At 37.0% G+C, this 13,811-nt stretch overlaps 1 protein-coding gene across 1 annotated transcript in view; it reads left to right on the top strand.

Annotated features, from left to right (window-relative positions):
• LOC593810 (MAM and LDL-receptor class A domain-containing protein 1) overlaps positions 1 to 10,819 on the top strand; it is a 30,065-nt gene extending 19,246 nt beyond the window's left edge. Inside the window, exons 12-20 of the mRNA XM_793272.5 lie at positions 604 to 878; positions 1,428 to 1,518; positions 2,766 to 2,969; positions 3,471 to 3,730; positions 4,718 to 4,779; positions 5,557 to 5,717; positions 6,543 to 6,820; positions 7,426 to 7,516; positions 8,639 to 10,819. Coding sequence (XP_798365.4) covers positions 604 to 878; positions 1,428 to 1,518; positions 2,766 to 2,969; positions 3,471 to 3,730; positions 4,718 to 4,779; positions 5,557 to 5,717; positions 6,543 to 6,820; positions 7,426 to 7,516; positions 8,639 to 8,919 — 1,703 coding nt within the window. The 3' untranslated portion in view covers positions 8,920 to 10,819. The remainder of the gene's footprint in view (positions 1 to 603; positions 879 to 1,427; positions 1,519 to 2,765; positions 2,970 to 3,470; positions 3,731 to 4,717; positions 4,780 to 5,556; positions 5,718 to 6,542; positions 6,821 to 7,425; positions 7,517 to 8,638) is intronic.
• Positions 10,820 to 13,811: the final 2,992 nt, after the last annotated feature.

Here is a 13,811-nt window from a genome sequence, read left to right as displayed (position 1 = left end):
TTAGATTCACATGCATTACTTGTAGCTACTTGCTCCCTCTATATAGAAAACTTCCCCAATCGGTGCCTGTTGGTCCCCCATGATCCTCTATTTCGTATGTTATTTGAGAGCTGAGTTGATGAGATAGCCACCTGTCAGTGACCTCGCTGTGTGGTCTAATCCCTCCTAGCCACACTTGTGTTGATAAGCTTTAAGTGGAGGTGTCGTGGTGTAGTGGAACCCCAGCCCGGCACTTTTCCACATTTACTACTCTCCACTCAGCCGGGTGCAAATGGGTACCTTGGATAATTATAATCTCAGGGTCCGCAGGAATAGAAGTATTGATACTAATATGGCTACCATGTGTATATAAAGAAGATATATTCATTATTATTATTATCATTATTATTATAATTATAATTATTATTATTACTGTTATTAAAATTATTTTTTATAATTATCCCTAATGTCGAATATTCATGGTGTTCGTATTATGTGAGCAATTTATGTTCAACCTTTTACCAACTACATGAAGTTTCTGTTATGAGGTTCTGTTGACCCAGTTAAACTGTTTTCTTATATAGCGTAAGATTTTTGTTTTTAATCTTTTTATCCAACTTACAGGTCACTTTATGCTTCTTCAGGTCATGGAATGGTGGAATCATTTAACCAACGATAATGCTCGAACAATGACCCCGCTACTCCAGGGGTCGTCCAACCCACGCTGTCTGTCATTCTGGTTTATTCTGAATGGGAGATTCGCGGATTTCTTTAACGTTTACATCTTAAATCATGGTGAAACATTGAACTTTGACCCCGACCTTGTTTTCTATGGTGACCACGGACCCAAATGGACGCAAGCATTCCTTGACATCCCACCTTCAACATATCCTTTCTATGTAAGTTCATATAAGCGACGAGACGAATATGGTAGGGAAGCGGCGCTCACCCTCCATGATTTCTTTCTTCAAACAACACGATGTGTAAATAGTCATCTCATTAGAACATGTAATTTAGGTGTCCGAATGTGTAGCTTTTATATCTTCCACTGTTTTTGCAAAATTTGACTTAGTAATCGGGGGAAGGCGTCACTCTCCATTCCCGGTGAAACTGTGCTCTGTGCGTATTTTACGAGGTTGGTTGTTTCATATAGAATTCACAATAGCAGTGTAGATGTATAGATTGATGGATGAATATCATGATACATCAATCTTGTTTGAATTGCTTTAAATATGAAATATTTTGCATTTGTTGTAGTTTTTTTTATTTATTATACCTATTCTCAGTTTTTCGAACAAGCTGGTAACTCTCCCTAGCAAAGAATTTTTTGCTGTATCGGCCTAACTTTACATGCGATTTCATTTTCTTGCAATATGAAAACTAAATAATAATTTACCTGCAGGAAAAGATTTTTATTTGATTTTTTTTTCTGCATGATTATTTTTTAGGTCGTCTTTGAAGGAATTATCGGGTTTATGTGGGCCACCACAGAAACAGCCATTGATGATATTCAGCTACTCAACCAGAAGTGCATGAGGCGTAAGATAGTGTTCTCAGCGTTTTATTTGTCTTTCTTTTTCTTTGTCCCCTCTTCATCCTTTTTCATCTCTTCTTCCAATCTCAAAACATGTGACGCTTGTGACATTATTATTCCTACTACAACTTATCTGCAATCATGGAACCATTGTGAGAATAGCTTAAGATGTACGTGCACAATTTATGACATTAAATAAGCGCTTTTTTTGCAACCCGACAAAAAGATCTTCTTACGAAAGACATGAAAACGCCGTCAGATAAAGCTACGGTCACAAAGGTTCGTACGATCGATGCGTTTGTACGAATCTCCCTCTTTTTCCATTGTCTTCCCGAATTTCCATTGTCTGAAAATCGTTCGTACTGCGTTCGTAGCAGTTCGTAAAGGCATTTGTGACCGAGGCTTAAGCTACGTTCACAAAGATTGGTAAATGTATGGTCTTGTCCAAGATTTTTTTTCAACCTCGTACGAAACCCTCTCTTCGTAAGGCAGCCGGACGAACGTTGTAAGAACATCGTAAGAACCACGCAAGATCTTCGTGCATTTCGTAGGGTCGAGAGACAATTCTAGAAGCCTTAAAATTATTACGATGATCGTAAGAACGCCTTAAGTTGCTCATAGAAGGCTCTTATGGCGTTCGTAAGAACGCCTTACGAACGGAGATTCGTATGGCCTTCGTACGAACGACCCCTGGCGTTCGTAAGGCTTTTGTAAGGTGCTCGTAAGGTGTACGTACAATTTGTGCTGCGCTTTTTTGCAACCCGACAAAATGTCCAAAAAATCGCAATATCTTCTTACGAATGACTTGGGAACAAACCTTGTTAGATGGCCGTAAGTCTGACGTAAGAAGAACTCAAGGCATTCTTACGAAAAAAAAAAAAAAAAATTAAACGGCGTTCGTACCGTAAGAAGGACGTAGGAACTATGCCCCATCTACGAACAGGGAGATTCATATGAACACGAACGCATCGTTCGTACGAACCTTTGTGACCGTAGCTGAAGGTATAAAGATTCTCTATTCCGTACTGACCTCATCTAGATTCGGCAACCTTCAGTGTATATACTTTTTTAATTGCTGTGATATCACAAGGGTAGTTGTGCACCCCACAATGATTTTATCAATCATTGGGAGAATTACACCAATGAATGCTATCTAAAGAGTTCGTAAATTTTAATATAATTCAGATCAAGCTACCTTTCGGAATCGCCCTGATCGTATCATTCTTTTCACCCTGGCGGTATTCTCCTACAGCCGTGCCAACGACTCCGCCCATCAGCGCGGACTGTAACTTTGAGGACGGACAAGGAGACGGCATGTGCAATTATGTTCAGGTGCTGGAAACAAAGTTTCGCTGGTGGCAGCGTTCTGATATTTTTTTTTGGCAACGCAATGTGGGCAACACAGCAACCGTCAACACGGGGCCACCCTTTGACCACACCTTTAGAAATTCATCAGGTATTACATCAATTATTGTGTGATCTGAAATCCACTGCGATCTCATATTAAAAGATATCATAAAACATTGAAAGTTGGCCATTATTATCTACTGGTCCACGGCGAATTTTAAAGTCGGGAAAATTCCGCCGTCGCATGCGTCAGGGTCAGGGTGCAGCGGTCTGCTAATGTTTGTTTCGGCCCGTTATTAGACAACATTGAAGCCTGTGTTGTGCTTACCCGACAAAATGTTGCCAAAATGTGCAAAGTGGCTTTATCCATGCATATGGTAATCCGCAATATCTTGCACTGATATAGGCTCTGGTAAAAACAATGAACTCTCTGAGGTGACTGGCATAGCACTATGGCATGTTTGTCATGAAGAGACTCCATAATTTTACCGGTGCCTCTAAAACAGTGCAAACTTGATGCGTGATCTGAATTGATTTGAATGGTGAAAATGGCAGCAAAATAATACACGAGAGTATCTCTCTCTCTCTCTCTCTTTCTCTCTCTGTATAGGATATTACCTGTTAGCAGAGGCATCTCAACCTCAGCGCCCAGGTGACAGAGCACGCTTTACATCCCGTCCTCTTGCCTCTACCGGTGATCGCATATGCCTGCAGTTTTACTACTACATGACTGGAGACGATATTGGCTCACTCACAGTGCTGTGGAGTGCTCCTCATTATGAAGAAAAGCCTATCTTCCAGACATCAAAGATGGCAGATCGCTGGCAGTCAGCTTACGTCGACATCAAAGACATCGTAGATAATTACAAAGTAAATGGTAGAATTATCATCCAAGTCAATGTGGTATCTGTTCAATAAACTTATTACCCTCCTTCAACAGTCATTCAAGATAAAAAGTTTTGTTTACTTCATAATAAAGCATTGGGTCCTGACTTGGCGGATGCTGTTCCAGTATAACACATGAGAAATCCCTTTGATTGGGTTCTTGCCTATCTAATGAAGCTTTTGAAGGCATTTAGTGTATTCGCCAGTAGTTTAACTTGATGTGTGCAGTTCTTTTAATTTTACATAAACTTTGAGTACTGTAACGCTCTCAAGTACAGTCCAACATTAGCGAAATCACGCCTCCTGTGCAGCCGTCATAAAGCCCGGTGCGCACGAGTTGTTTTTTCGCTGACGTTGGGTTGCGTCAAAAACACATTAATAGTGACATCGTATGAACAATGAATGGACATCTGAACCTTGCGTTGCATTACTAACACGTGTACTAATTGTCTCCATCGGCGTAATTAGCGGAAGTAATATTAAAAACGGTTGAAATGACTCCTCGTCTGCAATTTATAAAACGGGCATAAAGTTGTAATATTGCTCTTTATCATATTGGTCAGTACCCTGTGCGCGTAAAATCTTGTATAAAATAATGCTAGTAATTTATTAAACAGGCCTATTAATACATACAAATTAATTTTAATGAGATTTAGATCGGGATTCGAATCTCACTTTGTTGCCAACGTTCATACTTATCTTTTTTTCTCACACTTTGCCAAATAATCGCGATTATTTCAATAATCACAATAAGTTAAATAATCGCACTTTAAGTGAGATTCGGATCGCAATCAGGATCTCACTTTTTAGTGGGATTTTTAGGTTCACACAGAGAAAAAAAAGTGAGATCTGATCGCGATTCAAAAATCGATTTCTGAATCTCACAAATTTGTCTGTGTGTGAATTCACCTTGTATGATGCTCCTGTTTATCATTACCATGCTGGTCTTGTCATATTTCCTCAACTTTTCAGATAACTTTCGAAGCAAAGGTTGGCACAGGAAGTCAAGGAGATATTGGTATCGATGACATCAGGTAAGCCCCTTCCTCCAGCATTATCATAACAGTAATGACTGTTTAAGAAAAATATCGATGACGGGATCATACGTCAGTCAGTGTGAGTCAAAAGTGTCTTTTCAAAAAAGTGAAAATATAATCAAAGATTAAAATCATAGTAGTGTCGTGGTCTAGTGGATACGTCACCAGACTGTGGATCACATGGCTTGCGGTTTGAGTCCCACCGCAGCATTAATATCCATTGGCACTCTCCACCCAGGTGATGTAAATGAGTACCCTGTAGGATTAATTTCCTCGAATGCCAGAGCGCCGTATTAGGGTATTAAACTCACTAATGCCGGGGTAATTAGAGTACAACGCTAAGAAACATAATTTTTACTCGTAGATAAGTATTAATTTTGTTAGTATTAATATTTTCTTTATTTGTATATACTATTGATGTTGTTGTTATTATTATTATTAGAAGTAGTATTATTATGACTAGTATTATTTATGATTACATGTATATTTTTCTAATATGTTTAATGAAAAACGCTCCAAATAAAATCAGGTTGGCTTGTAATAAAAGAATGTTATCACTTTTTACTACGTATTCATTTTTGAACGATACATAGAACGTAAAAACAACCAGTCGCTGAAGTATTCCCATGTTGGAAAGAAAATGCCTCCTGTATAACGGTCATCAAAATAATCCATGTCGTGCAAAAATGTGTAGCAAACGGGTTTTTAATGCTAGAACGGATCATAGAGAATAGCCTACCTTACCTTCTTTATGTTCTTGTTCCTATTTCCAAGGTTTCTCCGCACGCCATGCAGTGGGTTTGAACCAGAAAGCACGTGTGGATTTGACGCAGACTACGAGTCCTGTTACTACAGACAAGGCGATGCAGACTTGTTGGAATGGATTTGGTATGACAGCAGAGGCACTGAACCTTCACCCCTCGGCAACTCCTCAGGTATGTGCCATAATAATCTAGTTCTCAGTAATTATAAAAATCGGTCAGACATCGGCCTGACGATAATGATAATAACAAGAAGAAGATGAAGAAGAAGAGGCACTGAACCATTACCCCTCGGCAACTCCTCAGGTAATCGCCATAATAATCAAGTTTTCAATAACTATAAACTTCGGTCAGACATCGTCATGACGATTATAATAATGATAGGAAGAAGATAAAGATGAAGAAGAAGAAAAGGAGGCACCGAACCTTCACCCCTTGGGAACTCATCGGGTGAGGGCCACTATAATCAAGTGTTCGATATCAACCCGGTCAGATATCGTCCCGACCATGATAATAAGAAGAAGAACAAGAACAAGAAGAAAAAGAAAAAGAAAGAAAAAAAAGCGAATATAAGAAGAAGCATAGAACAAGTTTTTTTAAAGCACATTTTATACCATCATATAATATCCGAAACTTCAAGCTTCTCTTTTTTTTTCTTTGAAAATCAACAAGAAGTCATACCCAGAATTAATCCAAAAGTATAGTTGGTTCAATGAACTGATTGAACTAACTTTCAAAACTCTGTCGGAACTAGTTATTTTTTATGAACGAATAACGAGACCTTTTAAGGACTACCCCGGTGAGAACAAAAACTGAAGAGTTTGGGTAAAAAAGTTCCTATAATGGGTATCAGAAACAAATTCAAAGCATACATTCTGTCAATAGTAATCAGTCGAGTCTACTGAATGTGGGCTTGTGTGGCCTAGCCTACATAATCGTAAGGTTGACATCTTACCGTTGTTAATGTGCTGTTAATTTCATTACCTCTGTTTTTTCCAGACCAAGTTGGTTCATTCTTGTTCATCAAGGGTGATACCAAAGTTCCCGGCCCTACAGCCTCTCTCTTCGCTCCACGGATCCCGACAAAGGCAATGGATCACTGTCTGTCTTATGATGTCACCGTCCAGAATGACCCTGCAATGAAACTCGTAGTGGCCGTGGAATACCAGAACTCGAACTGGAGGAATTTGCAGACCGTCAATACAACTAATGCGGCAAAATGGACCCACTTTGACCTTAAACTTGATCTTAGTCTTTTAACCGAAGACACATTTCAGGTATTGCTTGATGTACAAGAGTGGATTCCTTTCCGGGAATTGACATCCACTCATTTAGGAGTTGAAATGCACTCCATTTTATAGGAGTCATTTAAAGTACCTTCATTACGAAGTGTATATTCATGTTATGTAAAATATTGAAACCACTCCCAAATGATTAATTCAAACCACAACTTTGGAGTTGATTCCACTGTAATTTGGCGTGGGAAGTCTCATATCTCTCCTACTTTCATTCATGCAATGCACTATAGTTGATCCTAATTTAACCAAAATTGGTCGAACCTTGTAGGCTATAGCCTTTTCCTCTTAAGGCCAGTCAGTGAAATAATTCACTCCCATGATCACCAGAATTATGAAGTTTTCCCTTTCTTTGAAAAGCCAGATGGCCTTTAATCAAACTGCTATTGAAGTATTTTGCACTCATAACTCACATAGCTGATTCAATTGCATTTCGAATTAATGTAGTTTTTTGATTCTATGAACGTTTTTCGTTTAAGTATTTTGAATTGATAAGCAAATAACCAAATGTTCATGTATAAGTATTAAATAACAAGGTTATTATGTGTTTCGTATTTTCCATCCTTCTGTGCTTCTTCTTTTAACAGATCGTATTGATCACATACTTTGGTAACAACAAGACTGATGGATTAATCGCTCTAGATAACATCACCATTTCGCAAGCAAGTTGCGACGTGGGTAAGTGTTTGGATTCCTTTGTCATGTTATCGAAAACCAAGTTGATCCTCGTTATCTGAACATAGAGGGCAGCCGTGACAGTGAAAATACAGTGGTTGTTTTGTCTTGTCTTGAAGATACTGCACACAAAATATCTGGAAGTGGGTATTATTGTCGACGTGTAGACCATCAAACTATCGCTGCCTGCATCGCTTGAGTGTTCTGTACTTTAAATGTAATCAGATCAGGGGCGTAATTTGCAGCCGGAGGAAGTGCGTTCTATATGCTCTACAATTTATTGTTTCATGGTACAAAGAGTATTTATGACAGTCTTTATTAGGTTGTCTAGAATATACTGCACAAAAACTCCTCACAGTGACTGTCGTATATAGTTGCTGCATGATAATAATGTCGCATCTTATATTAAGTGAGCATCTTTCCTCCATGCAGAGCTCTTGTCCCAAAGTCACTATTAGCATTATGACATGACGTTCTCATGGCAACTGCTAACAATGGCTTTTGTATTTTTGTTAGTCCTCATACTCATGATTTCCTATTTCGTAGTACTTTGTACTTTGTAAGAACTTACTAGGAATATTCCAAAGTTTAGCAACTTCTACTACACAATAAATGGAGAATTAGTCCATCCCTGACATCACTTCTCATAACCGATCTTTATTGTGATCTCAAATTTTCGATGTACATTAGTGCACCTTCTTGCACATTGTTTGATATATACTTTCATACTTACATTTATTTGTCTATCCGAATTTTTTGCTTTACACTGGGGTATTTTCCTTTAAATTTATATCCCTTGTTACTCTAATTATCGATTCAATAGCCAAGTGGAAGGTTAATTGATTGATTACGATTTTGTTTTAAAGGCACACTGTCCTACTTGTAGCTACTTGCTCCCTCTATATAGAAAACTTCCCAAATCGGTGCCTGTTGGTCCCCCATGATCCTCTTTTTCTTATGTTGAATGAGAGCTGAGTTAATGAGATAGCCACCTGTCACAGTGACCTCGATGGCTCACTGGGTGGTCTAATCCTTCTTGCTAAAGAAGTAAAGCCTCCCTTTAAATGTATTTGTTAATCGCAATATTACTTTTAAAAACATTTTATTTTGTTCTTACACTCACAGTCAAGGCAAGAACGGCTGCACGAGAGAATCAGAAACGCAGTGGTGGTGGTTCAAGAGCCAGCGTCGCACTCGGTGTCATCCTAACTCTGGTCATCGTCGGCGTCGTCATCATGCTCGTTGTCGCCTGGTTCTATATTCGACGATCAGGCTTTGGCAACACACCGTTCGCCATCAAGTACAAGAACCGGGAAAATGACAACATTAGTCCTGTCTCGATGCCCGGTGAACCTGGCATTGCTAACCCAGTCTACGAGAAGCCCGATATTGACAATAACGCATGATAAGTCCAGAAATCCCATTCCAAAATTTCCCTTTTGTCTGTCATGTTTCGTTTGACATCGATCTATTCATGTAGAAATTACGGACATTTAAAGAAACAACTCAGCAGACTTTATACCCCAGTCACAGACCGACAATAAAATGATGATTTATGTCGCACCTTTTCTAGGGGAAACAAGGCGCTGTCTCCTAGAGTCTAAGGATAAATTAAGAATCGTAGAAGTATATTTTCAGATGATTTTGGAAAAGTCAATTTACAAATTAGCCGAGTACAGAGGCGACCCTATACGGACTGAACAATTACATTAACCGGAAAAGCCAAGAGTTGATATAGGTTTGGACTCTGGATCGAGTCAGTATGGGGTGGCTTGGAGGCAATATAGGTGTGTGGCTTAGGTGTAAGTCAAAACCTATTGGGATTGTTATGGTTGTAATTAATTTAGCAGGTAATTGTTATACTTAAATGAATTGTTTTTAAATATCTCTAGCTATTAAAGTTCCATGGGATCTACGGAAAGCTTTCAATATTCTGGCGATACTGATTGCATGCTTTCACTCTTGAATAGTATCGTGTATGAAAAAAAAAGTATATATCCATATTTCATATTCATATACATTCTCTATTCATTCCCGTGTATGTTTGTTTTGTTTTTTACTCCCTGATTTTGTTTTCAAGATGTGTGCTTGGTTTATGCTACCCCATCAACAGTTTTGTTTTTTTTTTCTTTTTAATTCTACCAAGTTCGAGTATACATCTATTTGTATGTCACGAAACAATATCCTAGTATGTAGAAGTTAAGTGTTTGTTAGTTGTTATCATATTGACTTCTCGGATAATCGGATTGCTATGATATGTATTTCTTTCATATATATGTGTGCTTTTTTAATCCTCTTATCTTTCCAACTATTATCATTCTATATCATACTTGATACTTAGTTAAGGAGAGGGTTGAATTTTAGTCAAGCAACTGAATTTTGAAAGAAACTGCCTGAAAACCAATGGGAAGGGTTTAGCATGTTATATACAAGAATCGGTGTATTATTTGAGGTTTTGTAGTCACCAAGCATTGTCAGGGCACAGTACACAATGTCAATATGGGACTACATGTGCATGTGAAAGTTCCAAATTTGTTCAGTTAATGACTTGTATTACTCGTCACAGTTTAAAATGATAGAATTTGAATAGCATTCATATTCATTAAGTCTGTGATATTCTATAAACTACAAGAAAAAACAAAAAAGAAGAAACCAGAGCTCAAGCTTCACTTTTCAAAGTGTAGTCGTCGAAGACTCCACATATACACACACAACCCGTGCGATTATCTTCATCACCTTGAAGCAGCACTTAACTGCAAGAAGAAGACATTCTTTCAATAACAAATTTTGACAAATGCATCATTTTCTTAGAAGACTTTATTTTTTCTTCTTCTTCTTCATAATGCACCGTTTGAATATGTGATCATTAATGCTACATTTATGTGTGCTCTTCATAAAAGTATGATATGTCGACAGTTTTTACATGTGTAGTGATTTCATTTTTGTTGTCAAACTTTGAAAGTGTATAAAGTACATAGTTAATAGACCTTTAGGTTTTAACCATTTTCAATTAGCAGTAGTTGTTATTTTAGTGATAGAAAACATGATACAGCAGTAGTTTCAGTATATTGAATAGATCCATGTACTTATTCATAACCTATTGTGTGCTATAAGAAGAGTGTTATATTGAAATATATCTGATCAAATTATAAGAGTGTAATATTGAACTGGTATAAGTAGCATATGTATCTGAGTATATATTCACGACGCTGTTTGGAAATATATACCTGTATGATATTACATTTTATTTTGAACATGTACTATTCTTTTTTATCAGAGACTCATAAAATATGTTTCATTCTATAACCAAGTTTTGTTTGAGTTTGATATGTGACATGTGCAGAGAAAGCGAATCGGTGCATCTTTTGTTTACTTTTTAGTCAACATGATACATGGAGTTGTCCACATAAATTTTTCGTACAAATTTATGCATATTAATATTAATATGTGACATATGAATTTTAATATATGACATATATAACCCTACATGTTGTATTAACAATAACAGGACATCTAAACCCTAAATGGTACATTAATCGGACATCATAACAACTTTCCTTGCATATGTCATTCTAATGACATTGTAAGGTATATAATAATAGTCCGGTAGCACATAACACATTATAATAGGCGCTTCCAAAGAGCTTTAGACATTATTACCCTAGCTTTAGCTCCGGCAGCCGTTTAATATCAGCGCCCAGTGCTTTTCAAGCAGACACCCATTTACCTCACCCCACATAATATATGTCATAACAAATAACATATATACATTATATAAATATGTATTTGTTGGTTGTTATTATTCCGTATTTGTAGTACATTTCAGTAGTAGTTATATTATTATCATCATTTTTTGTTTTATGATAATAAGAGTCACATTTTGCATTGCGCTTAATAAAAAGTTTTTAATGAAGCCGCTCATAATAATGAAAAACTGAGTGACAAATTTGAAAGAACATACAATTTAAATGACGAAATCGTCTTTGTTTGATCAAAATCAGTTCAGAGACGGCTGAAATATTCGTAAATATAACAATTTCTAATATTCGTGGGGCAACCAGTTGTTGAAAAAACGAGATAGCGCCCGATTCCAGCAATGCCAATATTGACTTTTTCGTGTTGGGTTATACGCACAACCAGCTGGCCCCTGTATATTAATTAATTAATTAATTAACGATCATCGTATTTTTTTTTTTTTTTAGTGGGGCTGAATTGGTATGATCGTATTTGATCTAAATTTTTCACATTTCGGGGTCTATTACCTTCATAGCAATTTTAGTTCATAAAAGGGCACTAAAAATGTCATAAATAAGAATAAGAGCAACAACCATGCTTTTTGAAGTCATTTGCGGTCTTAAACAAGAACTCAACTATCCCTTTAAACAAAACAAAAAAGAGATGTCAGACAGGGGGTTCTTTGTCGCCATGTGTTTCTGTTAGCTATCGAAATATTGGCGCTGGCATTAAGACCAGGTAATACTATCAAGGGAGTTCAATTTGGATAAAAATGAAATTAAACAAATATTGTATGCCAACGATATTTCTCTGTTTGGGAAAGATACAAATTCTTTAAATAGGCTACAATATCTTTTATTTGACGAATTCGGGAAACTGAGCTAGCGGTCTTAAAGTCAATAACGGAAAAAACAAACTTTAGTGGATGGATAGGATAATGATAGACCCCAGATACCCTTGTTTGGAAACGGTTCAGCAAGTTAAACTATAGGGTTTTCGTGTTGTTGTTTTTTAGATGTTAAAACAAAAGAATATTTGAATTTCAAAGAAATACTTAAAAAACGGCTTTTAGGATGGTGGAAAGAGAGAGGTTTAACACGTATGGGTAAAATATATACACTTCTTAAAAACATGTATAATGTAAAAGATAAAGTATATTGTATCACCTATATAATAGTAGTCCCTCAGTGGTTGTTTACCGAGGTGGAAAAAATACTTTTGAGTTTTTATGATAGGCAGGGCATAATTAAATAATAATAATCATCAATGATCAAATTATATTAGACCTTATGGATGTTAGAAAAAATGAGCAATATACAATTAACTGGGTAGAAGACTTATTGGAGAATAGACCAAATGAAATTAAACCAAATAATTAGCCTTAGTGGTCATTATTAGACCAAGAGTTTGTCAACCAAACGATGTAGACCAACCAACCGGCCCACTGCACTACTTGTAGCTACTTGCGCCCTCTATGTAACAAACAATGCCTAATCGGTGACCATTGGTCCCCCATGATCCTCTTTTTCTTATGTTAACTGAGAGCCGAGTTGATGAGATAACCACCTGTCCAGTGACCTTGCAGGGCAGTCTAATCCCTCCTGTAAACTACGGCAGATAAGCTTTAACCACCTACTTACCCTTATTTTTAAATTCTTTGCAGTTCATACAGTGATGGCAATTTATCATTGACATTGAACAAATCGATATTTTTTTTAAATTAAGGGATATGTCCGTGGCGAGATATATGTTCTTAGGATTGTCGGGTAACTCAAAATAAATAATGTGTGAATGATCATAAGTTTGTTGAAATATACAATTTGTAAATAAAGCAAGGGCAGAAGGTCATTTACATTACATAACAATTACTACTGGTTTGTTAGAGGGGGAAAAGAAGTTAGATATCAAGGTATACATAAATTATAGGCAGGTTGTTGTTGCATTAATGAAATAAAAGGTTGTATCATGTTTCTCAGCTGATTTGGGCACTCGACGTTGAACAGCTCAGTGCAGCAGAACCGAACAGGGGAACCCCCGGAAATTACGGCAGATCGAGGACAAGTTCACGCATGTCTGAGATTAATACATATCTATAAAACTCGTCCTAATAAGATATCGGTAAAAAAAAAGTATCGGTAAGTCATGGTGTCCAATACTCATCAAACTGATTTTTTTTTTAAGTAGGCCTAATGTATTTTATTATATGTGTATAATATATCTCAATCAAAGAAGTCAACTTTTTATTTTAATAATTGTATTCGATATGTGTTTAAAGAGTAACAGGGTTTGATGCCACTTTTTTTTTTAAAGATCTCATTCCTCATATTTTCGGGGGAAGGGAGCGGGAAAATGTAACTTGGGATCATTTTCTGCATGCATGCATCGAACTCAAAAATTGTCAGCAAACTAAATGGGCCTGAATTTTCATGGAGTGAAGGATGACGTTCTTGGGTTTTAGGAGATCACGGACGTGGTTGTGAATTTGGCCATAATTGATTTTTTTTTTTTGTTTTTTTGAATCCGGCGGCCAGTTTGCAGTAGGCTTAGGCCTTGTACTTGAGGG

This window comes from Strongylocentrotus purpuratus, unplaced genomic scaffold (genome assembly GCF_000002235.5).
Source record: "Strongylocentrotus purpuratus isolate Spur 01 unplaced genomic scaffold, Spur_5.0 spur5_scaffold_9, whole genome shotgun sequence".
In the NCBI taxonomy this organism is placed as follows: Eukaryota; Metazoa; Echinodermata; class Echinoidea; order Camarodonta; family Strongylocentrotidae; genus Strongylocentrotus; species Strongylocentrotus purpuratus.
The sequence above is the reverse complement of the archived record's forward strand: the minus strand, read 5'-3'. Positions and strand labels throughout refer to the sequence as shown.